Source organism: Taudactylus pleione, unplaced genomic scaffold, assembly GCF_031769625.1.
Source record: "Taudactylus pleione unplaced genomic scaffold, aTauple2 ptg001724l, whole genome shotgun sequence".
In the NCBI taxonomy this organism is placed as follows: domain Eukaryota; kingdom Metazoa; phylum Chordata; class Amphibia; order Anura; family Myobatrachidae; genus Taudactylus; species Taudactylus pleione.
The window spans coordinates 96,298-108,816 of record NW_028286121.1 but is presented as its reverse complement, the minus strand read 5'-3'; the positions used below and the strand labels follow the sequence as shown (position 1 = coordinate 108,816).

At 53.7% G+C, this 12,519-nt stretch overlaps 1 protein-coding gene across 2 annotated transcripts in view; it reads left to right on the top strand.

Moving 5' to 3' along the window:
- The window catches only part of DNAH2 (dynein axonemal heavy chain 2), a 189,244-nt gene extending 178,247 nt beyond the window's left edge, over nt 1-10,997 (top strand). For both annotated transcript variants that reach the window (XM_088464631.1, XM_088464632.1), the window contains one exon: nt 10,793-10,997. In XM_088464631.1, coding sequence (XP_088320757.1) covers nt 10,793-10,947 — 155 coding nt within the window. In that variant the 3' untranslated portion in view covers nt 10,948-10,997. The remainder of the gene's footprint in view (nt 1-10,792) is intronic.
- Nucleotides 10,998-12,519: the final 1,522 nt, after the last annotated feature.

Below are 12,519 nucleotides of genomic sequence, written 5' to 3'. Positions count from 1 at the left end.
GATGATGAATATCTCCCATATACGGGAAGCAGCTTCCTATCTGGGAGGAGCTGCAGTGGATGCTGGAATTTTAGCTTCTAAGGCATCAGCAGCTTCAATAGTAGCACGCAGGGCCCTTTGGTTAAGATCTCGGAAAGCTGATACAGGATCAAAGAGGGCGCTGGAAGTTTTACCCCTTTTCATGGAAAGGTACTTATTGCAGCAGAGTTGGATTACATCATTTCTACTCTGGCGGCTTCAAAGTCAGCAGGTCTGCCATCTAAGTCAAATAGTAGAGCTAGGCAGGTTTCTTTTCAGTCCTACCGTCCTCAGGGAAGAGGTAAGGTACAGACTTCTTCTAGGCCGACTAGTTTTCGTAAGTCAAAACGACAAACTAATGCAAGATGTTCATCTTTTTAACCAGGAACACAAGCCTTCGGCCTGACGGAGCGGGCCTCCTCCTGAGGGATCTGAGGGTGGGAGGCCGATTTCTTCAGTTTGCGGATTATTGGCATCAAACAACTACAGATGCCTGGGTCCGAGTAGTGGTCTCTCAGGGGTATGCCCTCACTTTCAAGAGACATCCCCGCCAGAAGTTTTTTTGCCATAAAGCCTCCATCAGATGTGGACGAGGCCTTGGCTTTTCAGGAAACCATTCATTCCCTGCTACAGGCAGGGGTAATCGTTCCTGTTCCTGTGTTCCAACAAGGAAGGGGTTATTATTACTCAAATCTATTTCTGGTCCAGAAGCAGAATGGGGCTTATCGCCCTATATTGAATCTAAAAACCCTCAACAGGTTTATCCGTGTTCCCAAATTCCGCATGAAAACTCTCCGGGCAATTATTTTGGTTATGGAGCCGGGAGATTACATGGTTTCCCTGAATATTCAGGATGCAAATCTGTATTTCTACTTCAGGGTCCATAGGGGGTCCACAGGGTTGACCTTGGGTTATAGCTGGAACAGGATCCATGGGCACCACACAGTTAAGCTTTTAGCTCCCAGGATGCACTTGGGTCCTCCTCTATACCCCGCCCCCGAGCCACAGGCACCTCAGTGTAAGCTGGTGCCCGGCCGGAGTCGGTCACCGCGCAGGGGGGCTGCAGGAGCAGCCCCCAGAAGCTTTTTATTTTAAGTTAAATTTTATTTAGTTTTAATCTATTTTTACTACAGACGGCAGCGAAGGGCTGTCTGTACAGACGCCCACGCTGCCGCTCTGATCCCCGACTGGCGCCGCGACGCCAGTACTGATCTGGGGATCGCGGCGGGAGGACAGAGTCCGTACTAGCCGGACTCTGTCTACCTCCCAGGACTGCTGCCGGAGTCGCCGGGGATGCAGGTAAACCGCGCGTCGCTGGCTAGCGGCGGCGCGCGGAATGCCTTAAATGCAGTCCTTTAGCCTCCGGTCCTGGGGACAGACCGGAGGCTGCTGGCAGTGGCGGCGGGCCCCCCCCCCATAACCCGTGGGACCACTAGACCACCAGGGATAACCGGCAAGCGGGAAGCCAGCATCCCTGGGGTTATGGCCAGCCAGGGGAGAAAGCCTTCCCTGTCAGCGGCTCCTCCCCTCAGCTCAGCGCGCCTTTCAGCACGCAGTCTGGCGTCGCTGAGCTGCAGATTCCTCGGCCACTCCTCCTCTGAGGTCTCCAGCGGCCATTTTCCCACAGTGGCAGCGCAGATCTCAGGGAGCACGCGGACCGGTCCCCCTGTGTACCTCTCCCCTGATTAAGGACAGCGTACACAGCACTATAGCCCTCCCAGACACTGAATCTGGGCAGGTTGATTGTAGTGTAAAGGTGCAGTGAGTATATCTTCCTGCATGGTATGTGACTTTTTGCTAGTGCTGCCTGTCTGTGCTTATTTTCCGCTTACTGTCAGCTTATACCTATCCCTTTACTTCTCCTACAAGCCCTACAGGTGTGTGGGGGAGGGGCGTTTCTACTGACCTCACTTATATAGATCACGTATTTGTGAGGTCCGTCACATACAGTAGTGTGCTACTCAGTGCCATATTGTGGGCTGTTGTTCAGCACACCGGTGAGTGCGTTTCACTTCTACCCTGGTGCCAGATATATAATATATTCTGTCATGTCAGACGAGGAGGTTGAGCGCTCAGTGGCTCCGGTGTTGGCCTCCTGCGGACGCTGTTCTGCAGGAGTAGATAGGGAGGATTTGTCACAGGATGGCCTGTGTAGTCGATGCCAGGTGGCTCCTGGCCCATCCAGACCTTCTCTGGTGCAGGAACCACCGTGGGCGATGTTTTCTCAAGTGCTGGTGTCTATTGCGGACCGTCTGTCGGTCCCGACTGCTCTCCCTACTAGGGCGGTGCCCCAGCCGACCATCCCCCATTCCCCGGGTGTCCCGCAGTTATTGCGGAGTCCTCCTGGGTCTCAATCAGTTGGTCCCTATGCGGGGTTGCCTATGTATATACAGGCTTCCCCTGTGCCGCAGCAGCCTGTGGTACCTTTTCAGGCCCCTATGGCGACGCCTCCACCATGGGTGGATGTGCTCTCCAACTCCGTGCAAAATTTGGCGGCCGCTTCCTCGGCTTTTCAGTCAATGTTGCAGACTGACATGCCTTCTAGGATTTCTAAACGCCCACTCATGACACGGGCTGCTCAGGTATCGGACTCAGAGGGTTCCTCAGATGATGGGGAGGTCCCTGATGACACTGACTCGGACGCCTCGGTCCAGGAAATGGATACCAAGTCGTCCATTAATGTGCGAGCACTAGTTAGGGCGGTGCGAGCTATTCTTCTTATAGAGGATGAGGCACCGGTTCCTAGGTCGAAGTTTCCTAGTTTCAAAAAAACTAAGGTGGCTTCTGCGGTGTTTCCCCTGTCGGATCAGTTGACGGATCATATGGCGGTAGCTTGGCAGGCGCCCAGTAAGAGATTCCTTCCTCAGAAGCGGTTGGCTTCTAATTACCCCTTCCCTGAGGCACATTGTAAAAAATGGGAAACTCCACCGGCGGTGGATTCCCATGTCACCCGTTTAACTCGGGGCGCCACCTTACCATTACCGTCGATATCCTCGCTGAAGGATCCCACGGACAGGAAAGTTGAGACTTGCTTAAAGTCTATTTACTCCCTCTCCGGGGCGGTGGCCCGACCGTCCATGGCCATTTCCTGGGTGGCCAAGGCCATTGAGGGGTGGGCCAATGCATTGGAAGATACCTTCCCGGACGACGCTCCGGATGTCCAGCGGGCGTTGTTGGGACAAATGAGGGACGCCGCTTCTTACATTGGAGAAGCTTCTTTAGATGCTAGTCTGCTGACCTCGCGGGTATCGGCTGCAGCGGTGTCTGCCCGCCGATCCTTATGGTTGCGGTCCTGGAGAGCGGACTCTGATTCAAAGAAAGGTCTGGAGGCCTTACCTTTCAATGGGGAATTACTATTTGGTCCGGACTTGGACAAAATAGTGGACACCCTGGCTAAATCCAAGTCGGCCTTCCTCCCTTCGGCGGCACTGCCTGCTAAGGTTCGGAGTTCGGCTTTTCGTTCCTTTCGGGTTCAGGGTAAGGCGAAAGGTCAGTCCTTCCCGAGACAGTCTGCGAGTAAGACGGCCTCTAAACCCAAGAAGCAAGCCTGGAGTGCTCGGCGGCCTTCTTCCAAGCAGGAAGATAAACCTGCGGCCTGATGGGACGGGCCTCCCTCTGGGGGACCTCAGAGTGGGAGGCCGACTTCTTCTATTTGCCCAGTGCTGGCACAATACCACCACGGATGCCTGGGTTCGAGAAGTGGTCTCCCAGGGGTACGCCCTATCTTTTCGGCACAGACCACTCCACCAGTTTTTCTGCATAAGTCCTTCTCAGAACAAGACCAAGGCGTTACAGGTTCAGGAGGCTATAGAGTCCTTGCTGAAAGCAGGGGTCATTGTTCCCGTTCCTCTATCACAACGAGGGACGGGGTATTATTCGTCTCTGTTTCTGGTGCAGAAACCCAATGGTTCTCATCGCCCTATCCTCAACTTGAAGTCTCTGAACAAATTCCTCAGAGTTCCCAAGTTCAGGATGGAAACGTTACGTTCCATCATTCTGGCGATGGAACCGGGGGATTACATGGTGTCCCTGGACATCCAGGACGCCTACCTCCATGTTCCGATAGCATCTTCACACCAGCGGTATCTGAGGTTCGCTATCCTTCAACACCACTATCAGTTCCAGGCGCTACCCTTTGGTCTCTCCACGGCACCGAGGGTGTTCACGAAGATTATGGCGGTCATGGCCGCACATCTTCGGAACCAGAATGTACGGCTGCTGCCGTACCTGGACGACCTCCTGTTGCTGGCGAGCTCCCCGGAGGTACTGCTTCAACATCTCCACCTGACGATCGCTTGCCTGCAAGCGCACGGGTGGTTGATAAATTGGAAAAAGTCCTCCTGATTCCATCACAGCGGATGGTTAATTTGGGAGCCCTGCTGGATTCGCATCAGCAAAGGATCTTCCTGACTCCGGAGAAGGTCGCCTCACTACAGCTGCGGATACGCAGTTGCCTGAGCCGTTGCCGCCTGTCGGTCCATTCGGCTATGAGAGTTCTGGGGTCCATGGTGTCGACATTCGACATGGTGGAATTTGCCCAGTTCCATTCCCGGCCCCTGCAAGGGCTGATTCTATCAGAATGGAACGGGTTACCTCACCGGATCCGCTCTCAGGTGCTGGTGTTGTCTCCGGACGTTCGGCTATCTTTGGCTTGGTGGCTTCAGACAGCTCATCTGGTCGAGGGGCGCCCATTTTGGATCCCGGACTGGGTCCTGCTCACGACGGATGCCAGTCTCCGGGGTTGGGGGGCAGTGACCGGCTCTTTGTCGCTTCAGGGTCGTTGGTCAGCGGAAGAAGCACTTCTCCCCATCAACATCCTGGAACTGCGGGCAGTATACAAGGCCCTGCAGTCGTCCGGCCCCGCTCTTCACGGAAGGGCGGTACAGGTGCAGTCCGACAACGCCACCACGGTGGCGTATATCAATCACCAAGGCGGAACTCGCAGTCAGGCAGCGATGTCGGAGGTGTCTCGTATCCTGTCTTGGGCGGAGGGTCACATTCCAGCGATCTCGGCGGTCTTCATCCCCGGAGTCCTCAATTGGGAGGCGGACTTCCTCAGCCGTCACGACGTGCATCCCGGGGAATGGTCGCTTCACCCAGAGGTGTTTCAGCTACTCGTGGACAGGTGGGGACTGCCGGAGCTGGACTTGATGGCCTCCCGTCACAATCACAAGTTGCCCGTTTACGGGTCAAGGACAAGAGACGCAGGTGCAAGTCTGGTGGACGCGCTGTCGGTGACATGGACGTTTCACCTGGCGTATCTGTTTCCTCCGATATCCCTGCTTCCTCGGGTTCTGCGGAAATTCAAGCAGGACGGCGGCATGCTCGTGCTGGTAGCTCCGGCGTGGCCCAGACGTCCTTGGTACTCCGATCTGAGGAGCCTCTCCATCGACGCTCCGTACCTTCTTCCTCAACGTCGGGACCTGTTGTCTCAGGGGCCCTGCCTTTACCCGGATCTGGGTCGGCTGTCTTTGACGGCGTGGCTCTTGAGACAGCCGTCTTGAGGTCTCGGGGCTTCTCCAGTTCGGTTATTGGTACGATGCTCAGGGCACGCAAGCCTGCTTCAGCACGGATTTATCACAGAGTGTGGCACACTTACTTTCAGTGGTGTGAGTCCAGACTTTATGATCCTCAGGTGTTCCGAGTTTCTAGGATCTTGGAATTTCTTCAGTCAGGATTGGATCTCGGCTTACGCCTTGCATCTCTGAAGGTTCATGTGTCCGCCTTGTCCGTGTGGTTTCAACGGCGGATTGCAATACTACCAGACGTTCACACCTTTTTCCAAGGTGTTCTCAGGATCCAGCCTCCCTTTGTGCCTCCTGTGGCTCCTTGGGACTTGGCGGTGGTGCTACGGGTCCTGCAGGGTCCTCCGTTTGAGCCTCTTGAGGCGGTGGAGCTCAAGTGGCTGACATTTAAGACGGTTTTTCTCCTGGCAATTGCTTCGGCCAGGAGGGTGTCTGAATTGGGGGCGCTTTCCTGTCGCCCTCCTTTCCTGATTTTTCACCAGGACAGAGCGGTGCTCCGCACTCGTCCTGAGTTTTTGCCCAAAGTGGTCTCGAAGTTCCATATTAATCAGGAACTTGTTGTGCCAGCTTTTCAGTCCCCTGATCTTTCAGCTGGTGAGACTTCCTTAGATGTGGTCCGGGCGCTTAGAATTTATATAGACCGGACGGCTTCGGTTAGGAAGTCTGATTCCTTGTTTATCCTCTTTGGTTTTCACAAGAGGGGTTGGCCTGCCAACAAACAAACGTTAGCCCGTTGGCTTCGTTCCGTTATTTGTGAGGCTTATGCACAGGAGGGCTTACCTGTGCCAGCCTCTGTTAAGGCTCATTCCACTCGTTCTGTGGGTCCCTCTTGGGCTGCTAGACGTGGCGCTTCTGCTGTTCAGCTGTGTAAGGCGGCCACTTGGTCTTCAATTCAAACGTTTTTGAGGTTCTATGCGTTTGACACCTTTGCCTCTCAGGATGCATCCTTTGGGCGCCGGGTACTCCTTTCAGCACAGGAGCGTCCCCGCCCTTAGTTGTACTGCTTTGGGACATCCCCAAGGTCAACCCTGTGGACCCCCTATGGACCCTGAAGTAGAAAACAAGAGATATGGTAAGAACTTACCTTTGTTATCTCTGTTTCTACGAAGTCCATAGGGTCCACAGGGCGCCCGCCCTGACGCACCTGGCTTCAAATGGGCTGTGTGGCTGGTCACCGGTTTTCCGTCTCCTATTGCTGTGAGTATGGTTTCTTGTGTGTTCCAGTCTTCCTTCTCTCTGTTCCATATTCTCCTCCGGCCTAGGCTGCTTACCAACTGAGGTGCCTCTGGCTCGGGGGCGGGGTATAGAGGAGGACCCAAGTGCATCCTGGGAGCTAAAAGCTTAACTGTGTGGTGCCCATGGATCCTGTTCCAGCTATAACCCAAGGTCAACCCTGTGGACCCTATGGACTTCGTAGAAACAGAGATAACAAAGGTAAGTTCTTACCATATCTCTTGTTATTCCAATTATCCCATCCCACCAGCAATTTTACGATTTGCTGTCCTTCAGCAATATTACCAATGTCAGGCTCTACCCTTTGGCCTATCTATGGTGTTTACCAAAATAATGGCAGTCATGACGGCTTATCTCAGGCGTCAGGGAGTCAGAATTCTGCCATATCTGGACGACCTTCTGATATTGGCACGGACTCCGGTGGTTTTGCAACACCATCTCCAACTGACCCATAGCCTGCCTACAAAGGCACGGCTGGATCATCAATTGATCATCAGATGGTACATCTGGGAGCATTTCTAAATTCTCAGGCACAAAAGGGTGTTTCTGCCAGAGGACAAGAGATTGGGGCCTTATCAAAGCGGATACACAAGCTGCTATGCAAGCGAAGAGTATCCATTCTGTTAGCAATGCAGGTGCTGGGCTCAATGGTATCGACCTTCGACATGGTGGGGTATGCTCAGTTCAATTCCAGGCCTCTGCAAAGGTCGACTCTCTCCAGGTGGAACAGACAGCATCATTTAATACGGTCCCAGACAATCTTTCTCACTAAAGAGCTTTGTCACTTCCTTCTGTGGTGGCTAAAAAAAGGAGCATCTCAACAAAGGGTGCTTCTCACCACGGACGCCAGTCTTCGCGGATGGGGGGCACTGACAGGTCATCTCACCTTCCAGGGGCGATGGTCAAATCAAGAAAGTCGTCTGCCAATAAACTTTCTGGAACTGCGAGCAGTATACAAAGCACTTGTCAGGGCACAGGCAGGGGTGCCAAGAGGGGGGGGGGGGGGGAGCGGGTGCAAATTACCCGGGCCCGGGCTTGCTGGAGGGGCCCGGGTCCGGCACCGCCCCCCCCCCCCCTCCCCTCCTACATTACAGCAGCCCAGCACACGCTGCACTGGGAGACTGCTCGCAGCTGCTAAGAAGCAGCCACAGAAGTCTCCTATGCCTGTGGGGGGAGCGATCAAGCTGATCGCGCCCCCCACTGATTATGAGCCGGGCTGAGGGGGCTAGAGCGCCCCCCTCGCCAGTGCGCATGCCGCAAAACTTTTTTTTTTCTCGGAGAGGGGGTGGTCACGCCTCCCCCGATTAGGTCACGCCCCCTTTTTACCTGAGCCCGCCGCGTCTCTTGGCGGGCCTGGGCAGGCCTGTCCAAATCCAGGCCGACAACGCAACTACAGTGGCCTACCTCAATGATCAGGGAGGCACAAGGAGTTATGCGGCCATGAAGGGAGTGACAAAAGTTCTCAGTTGGTCAAAACGTCATCTTCCGGCCATCTCAGCAATATTCATTCCGGGGGTACTCCGTTGGGAAGCAGACTTCCTAAGTCGCCAGGACATACACGCTAGAGAGTGGTCTCTCCATCCAGGAGTGTTTCAGCTCCTGGTAAACAAATGGGGTCTACCAGAGATAGATCTCATGGCGTCACTCCACAACCACAAGGTCCCCAGGTACGGGGCCAGGTCCAGAGACCCATCAGCAGCCTTCGTGGATGCACTGGCAGTAAGATGGGACTTCAAGTTGGCGTATCTCTTTTCCTCCAATTTCCCTGCTCCCAAGAGTTCTCAGGAAATTCAAGCAGGAAGGCGGAACAGTGATACTGGTGGCTCCGGCTTGGCCCAGACGTCATGGGCACCGACATACAGAATCTGTCCATAGACAGTCCGTATCCTCTTCCTCTATGGCAGGATCTGCTAACGCAGGGTCTCTGCCGGCATCCGAACTTGCCCCGTATGGTTTTGACGGCGTGGCTCTTGAATCTTCCATCATAAAAGCGAAGGATTTTTCAGTTCTGTAATTCAAACGATGCTTAGGGCACGGAAGCCTGCCTCTGCCCGCATCTATAACAGAGTTGCCATTCTTTTAGTCTTTGGTGTTCTCATAAGGAATATGGGGCCCGATTCAGACCCGGACGCTAAGCCGCGGAAGCACGCTATGGGCGATTGTCGGCCGACTGCGCATGCATCGCAGTGCGCATGCGCGAACCCGTCACTGCGATCGGGAATCGTGCACTCTTTGTACACAGACTGAGCGCTACTTTGAGTGACAGCGCCGTTTGTGGGTGGTAACAGGGGAAGGTGCTTGTGAACGGGGGAGTGCTGCTGTGAACGCAGGCGTGTCTGGGTGTCAGGACTCAGTTTTATGGGTGTGCATAATTAGCATGGAGGCGTCATTGTACACGTCATTTGGTTGTATTTCAGCCTGCAGTGATCGCAATGCTTGCGGTGGGGTAGTGTCTACCTCAAGCCCTGCGTGCAGCTCCGATGGTTCTCGATGGTTCTGATTAATCATACACTTCCTGGAGATGACGTGTGTTAAGCAAGAAAAGTGGGCGTCTTTATACCGGCGTGCGTTCACTCTGCCGTCGCTCTCTAAGACAAAGAGGGTCGTCCTTACACCAGACAGTGCGAGCGCAGAATTTGCTTACCAGGCCCCTTTTGGCAGCGAGAGAGCGCAGCTTAGCGTCTGGGTCTGAATCAACCCCATGATCCTAAGGTGTTTAGGATTTCCAGGATACTGGCTTTTCTGCAGGCCAGGTTAGACAAGGGTGTCCGCCTGGCCACTTTGAGAGTGCAGGTTTCTGCACTGTCAGTCTGGTTCCAGAGGAAGATTGCTTCATTACCAAATGTTATCATTTTTTTCCAAGGAGTCCTGCGAGTTCAGCCTCCTTTTGTTCCACCGGTAGCACCGTGGGATTTATCTTTGGTTCTTAAGGGGTTAAAAGCTCCCCCATTTGAACCTTTAAACTCTTTAGATTTGAAGTGGTTGACAGCAAAGACGCTATTTCTTCTGCTCGCAGAGTCTCGGATTTGGCAGCGCTCTCTTGTCGCTCCCCATTTTTTATTTTTCACCGGGATAAAGCTGTTCTTCGTACAAGTGAGGGTTATCTTCCTAATGTTGTGTCCCATTTTAATGAAGAAATTGTTGTTCAGGCTCCAGATCTTTCTGTAGGTGAATCCTCCCTGGTTGTAGTTCGTGCTCTCCGTATTTATGTGGAGCGTACAAACGGTGTTAGAAAATCAGATTCTCTTTTTGTATTATATGGTTTTCACAAACGAGGATGGCCAGCTAATAAGCAGACTCTGGTGAGATGGCTAGGCGTGACTATCTCTCAGGTGTACACACAGGCTGATCTCTCTGTCCTAAGCATGGTCTGTAGGGCTATCATGGCATTCAGTCGTGGTGCCTCTGCTGAACAATTGTGGGCTGCCACGTGGTCTTCTGTCCACACTTTTCTTAGGTTTTATGCCTTTGATACTTTTGCCTCTCAGGATGCTGCCTTTGGGCGACAAGTTCTTAATTCTGCTCAAGAGCGTCCCCCGCCCTAGGGGAACTGCTTTAGGACATCCCCATGGTATCCCTATGGACCTCAAAGAAGAAATATAGAGTAACGGTAGACTTACCTAGATAACTCCTTTTCTTCGAGGTCCATAGGGTCCACAGGGCACCCACCCTGACGCACCTGGCTTCATTGGGTGATTTTCTTTCGGTCACAGATTCCCTCATCTTCTGTAAGAGTGCTTCTGGTGTACGATTGTTCTTCTTCTCTTTCCTTCTTCTGCCTTTAGGCTTGTTAACTAAACTGAAGTCCTATGGCTAGGGGCAGGGTATATATGGAGGAGAACCCAGGGCATTATGGGAGCCAAAGCTTTAACTGTTTGGTGCCTGGTCTTCCAACCATAATATCCCCATGGTATTCCTGTGGACCTCGAAGAAAAGGAGTTCTCTAGGTAAGTCTACCATAACTCTATATTTCTCTCTGAGCCAATGCAATCCAGTACATTGTTCCTTTCTTGCAGGTCTGTATTCCTGCCCCTGTTACTATTACCCGCTCCGCTCTGGAGCCACTGGCCGGGCCTCCTTTGTGATTGGTGTAGATCTTCGGACAGGGTCTTCGCCTCCCGAGCACTGGATCAAGAGGGGGACCGCTCTGCTGATGAGCCTGGACAGCTGAGGGCTTCAGATCACCACAGTGCCTGTTCTCACCCTGGTGCCTTGTTTAGCTCACATGTATTTATTTCTGTAAATGACTTTTGCAGTACAATAAAATGCTCTAACCTTTCTGAGTAAGGGATGAGTTTATATCGTTTATGTTGTCAGTCTTTGGTTTGAACCTTTATCTGAGCAGCAAAGAGGAGATGGACGACAGACCTCGTGTCACCTGGACACAGCTAAACTAAATTTATTGACATTTTACAGTAGGGGGGATGTTGGTACTGGTCCTAAATTGTAAGGGAGGGGGGCAGTTCTGAGAACTGTTGCATGGGAAGATAAAGGGCTGTAATACCCCATCAGTCTCCTTCTGTTCTAGCGCAGGAAACAATAACACAAAACTGTACACTGTGAGCCATTACCGAGCAGGGGCATCATCCGGGTGCCCAATAAATCCAGTCCTGGTACTTTAGACCAGACAGGCACAATCCAGAAGTGGCCCCAATATTTAACTTTCCCCACTTATTCATCCAGCAGCCAGTAACGGTGATCAAGAGAAGGAGGAGGGTAGCAGGGGGGAGAGGAGAGAAGGAGGAGGGCAACAGGGTGAGAGGAGGGCAGCAGGGTGAGAAGAGAGAAGGAGGATGGCAGCAGGGTAAGAGGAGAGGATGAGGGCAGCAGAGTGACAGGAGAGAAGGAGGAGGGCAGCAGGGTGAGAAGAAAGCAGGAGGAGGGCAGCAGGGTGAAAGGAGAGCAGGAGGAGGGCAGCAGGGTGAGAGGAGGGCAGCAGGGTGAGAAGAGAGAAGGAGGAGGGCAGCAGGGTGAGAAGAGAGAAGGAGGAGGGCAGCAGGGTGAAAGGAGAGCAGGAGGAGGGCAGCAGGGTGAGAAGAGAGAAGGAGGAGGGCAGCAGGGTGAGAAGAGAGAAGGAGGAGGGCAGCAGGGTGAAAGGAGAGCAGGAGGAGGGCAGCAGGGTGAGAAGAGAGAAGGAGGAGGGCAGCAGGGTGAGAGGAGGGCAGCAGGGTGAGAGGAAGGCAGGAGGGTGAGAAGAGAGGAGGAGGGCAGCAGGGTGAGAGGAGGGCAGGAGGGTGAGAAGAGAGAAGGAGGATGGCAGCAGGGTAAGAGGAGAGGATGAGGGCAGCAGGGTGAGAGGAGAGCAGGAGGAGGGCAGCAGGGTGAGAAGAGAGCAGGAGGAGGGCAGCAGGGTGAGAAGAGAGCAGGAGGAGGGCAGCAGGGTGAAAGGAGAGAAGGAGGAAGGCAGCAGGGTGAGAAGAGAGAAGGAGGAGGGCAGCAGGGTGAGAGGAGGGCAGGAGGGTGAAAGGAGAGCAGGAGGAGGGCAGCAGGGTGAGAAGAGAGAAGGAGGAGGGCAGCAGGGTGAGAAGAGAGGTGGATGGCAGCAGGGTGAGAGGAGAGCAGAAGGAGGGCAGCAGGGTCAGAGGACAGAAGGATGAGGAGAGAGAAGGAGGGCAGCAGGGTGAGAGGAGACAAGGAGGAGGGCAGCAGGATGAGAGGAGGAAGAGGGCAGCAGGGTGAGAGGAGAGAAGGAGGAGGGCAGCAGGGTGAAAGGAGAGAAAGAGGAGGGCAGCAGGGTGAGAGG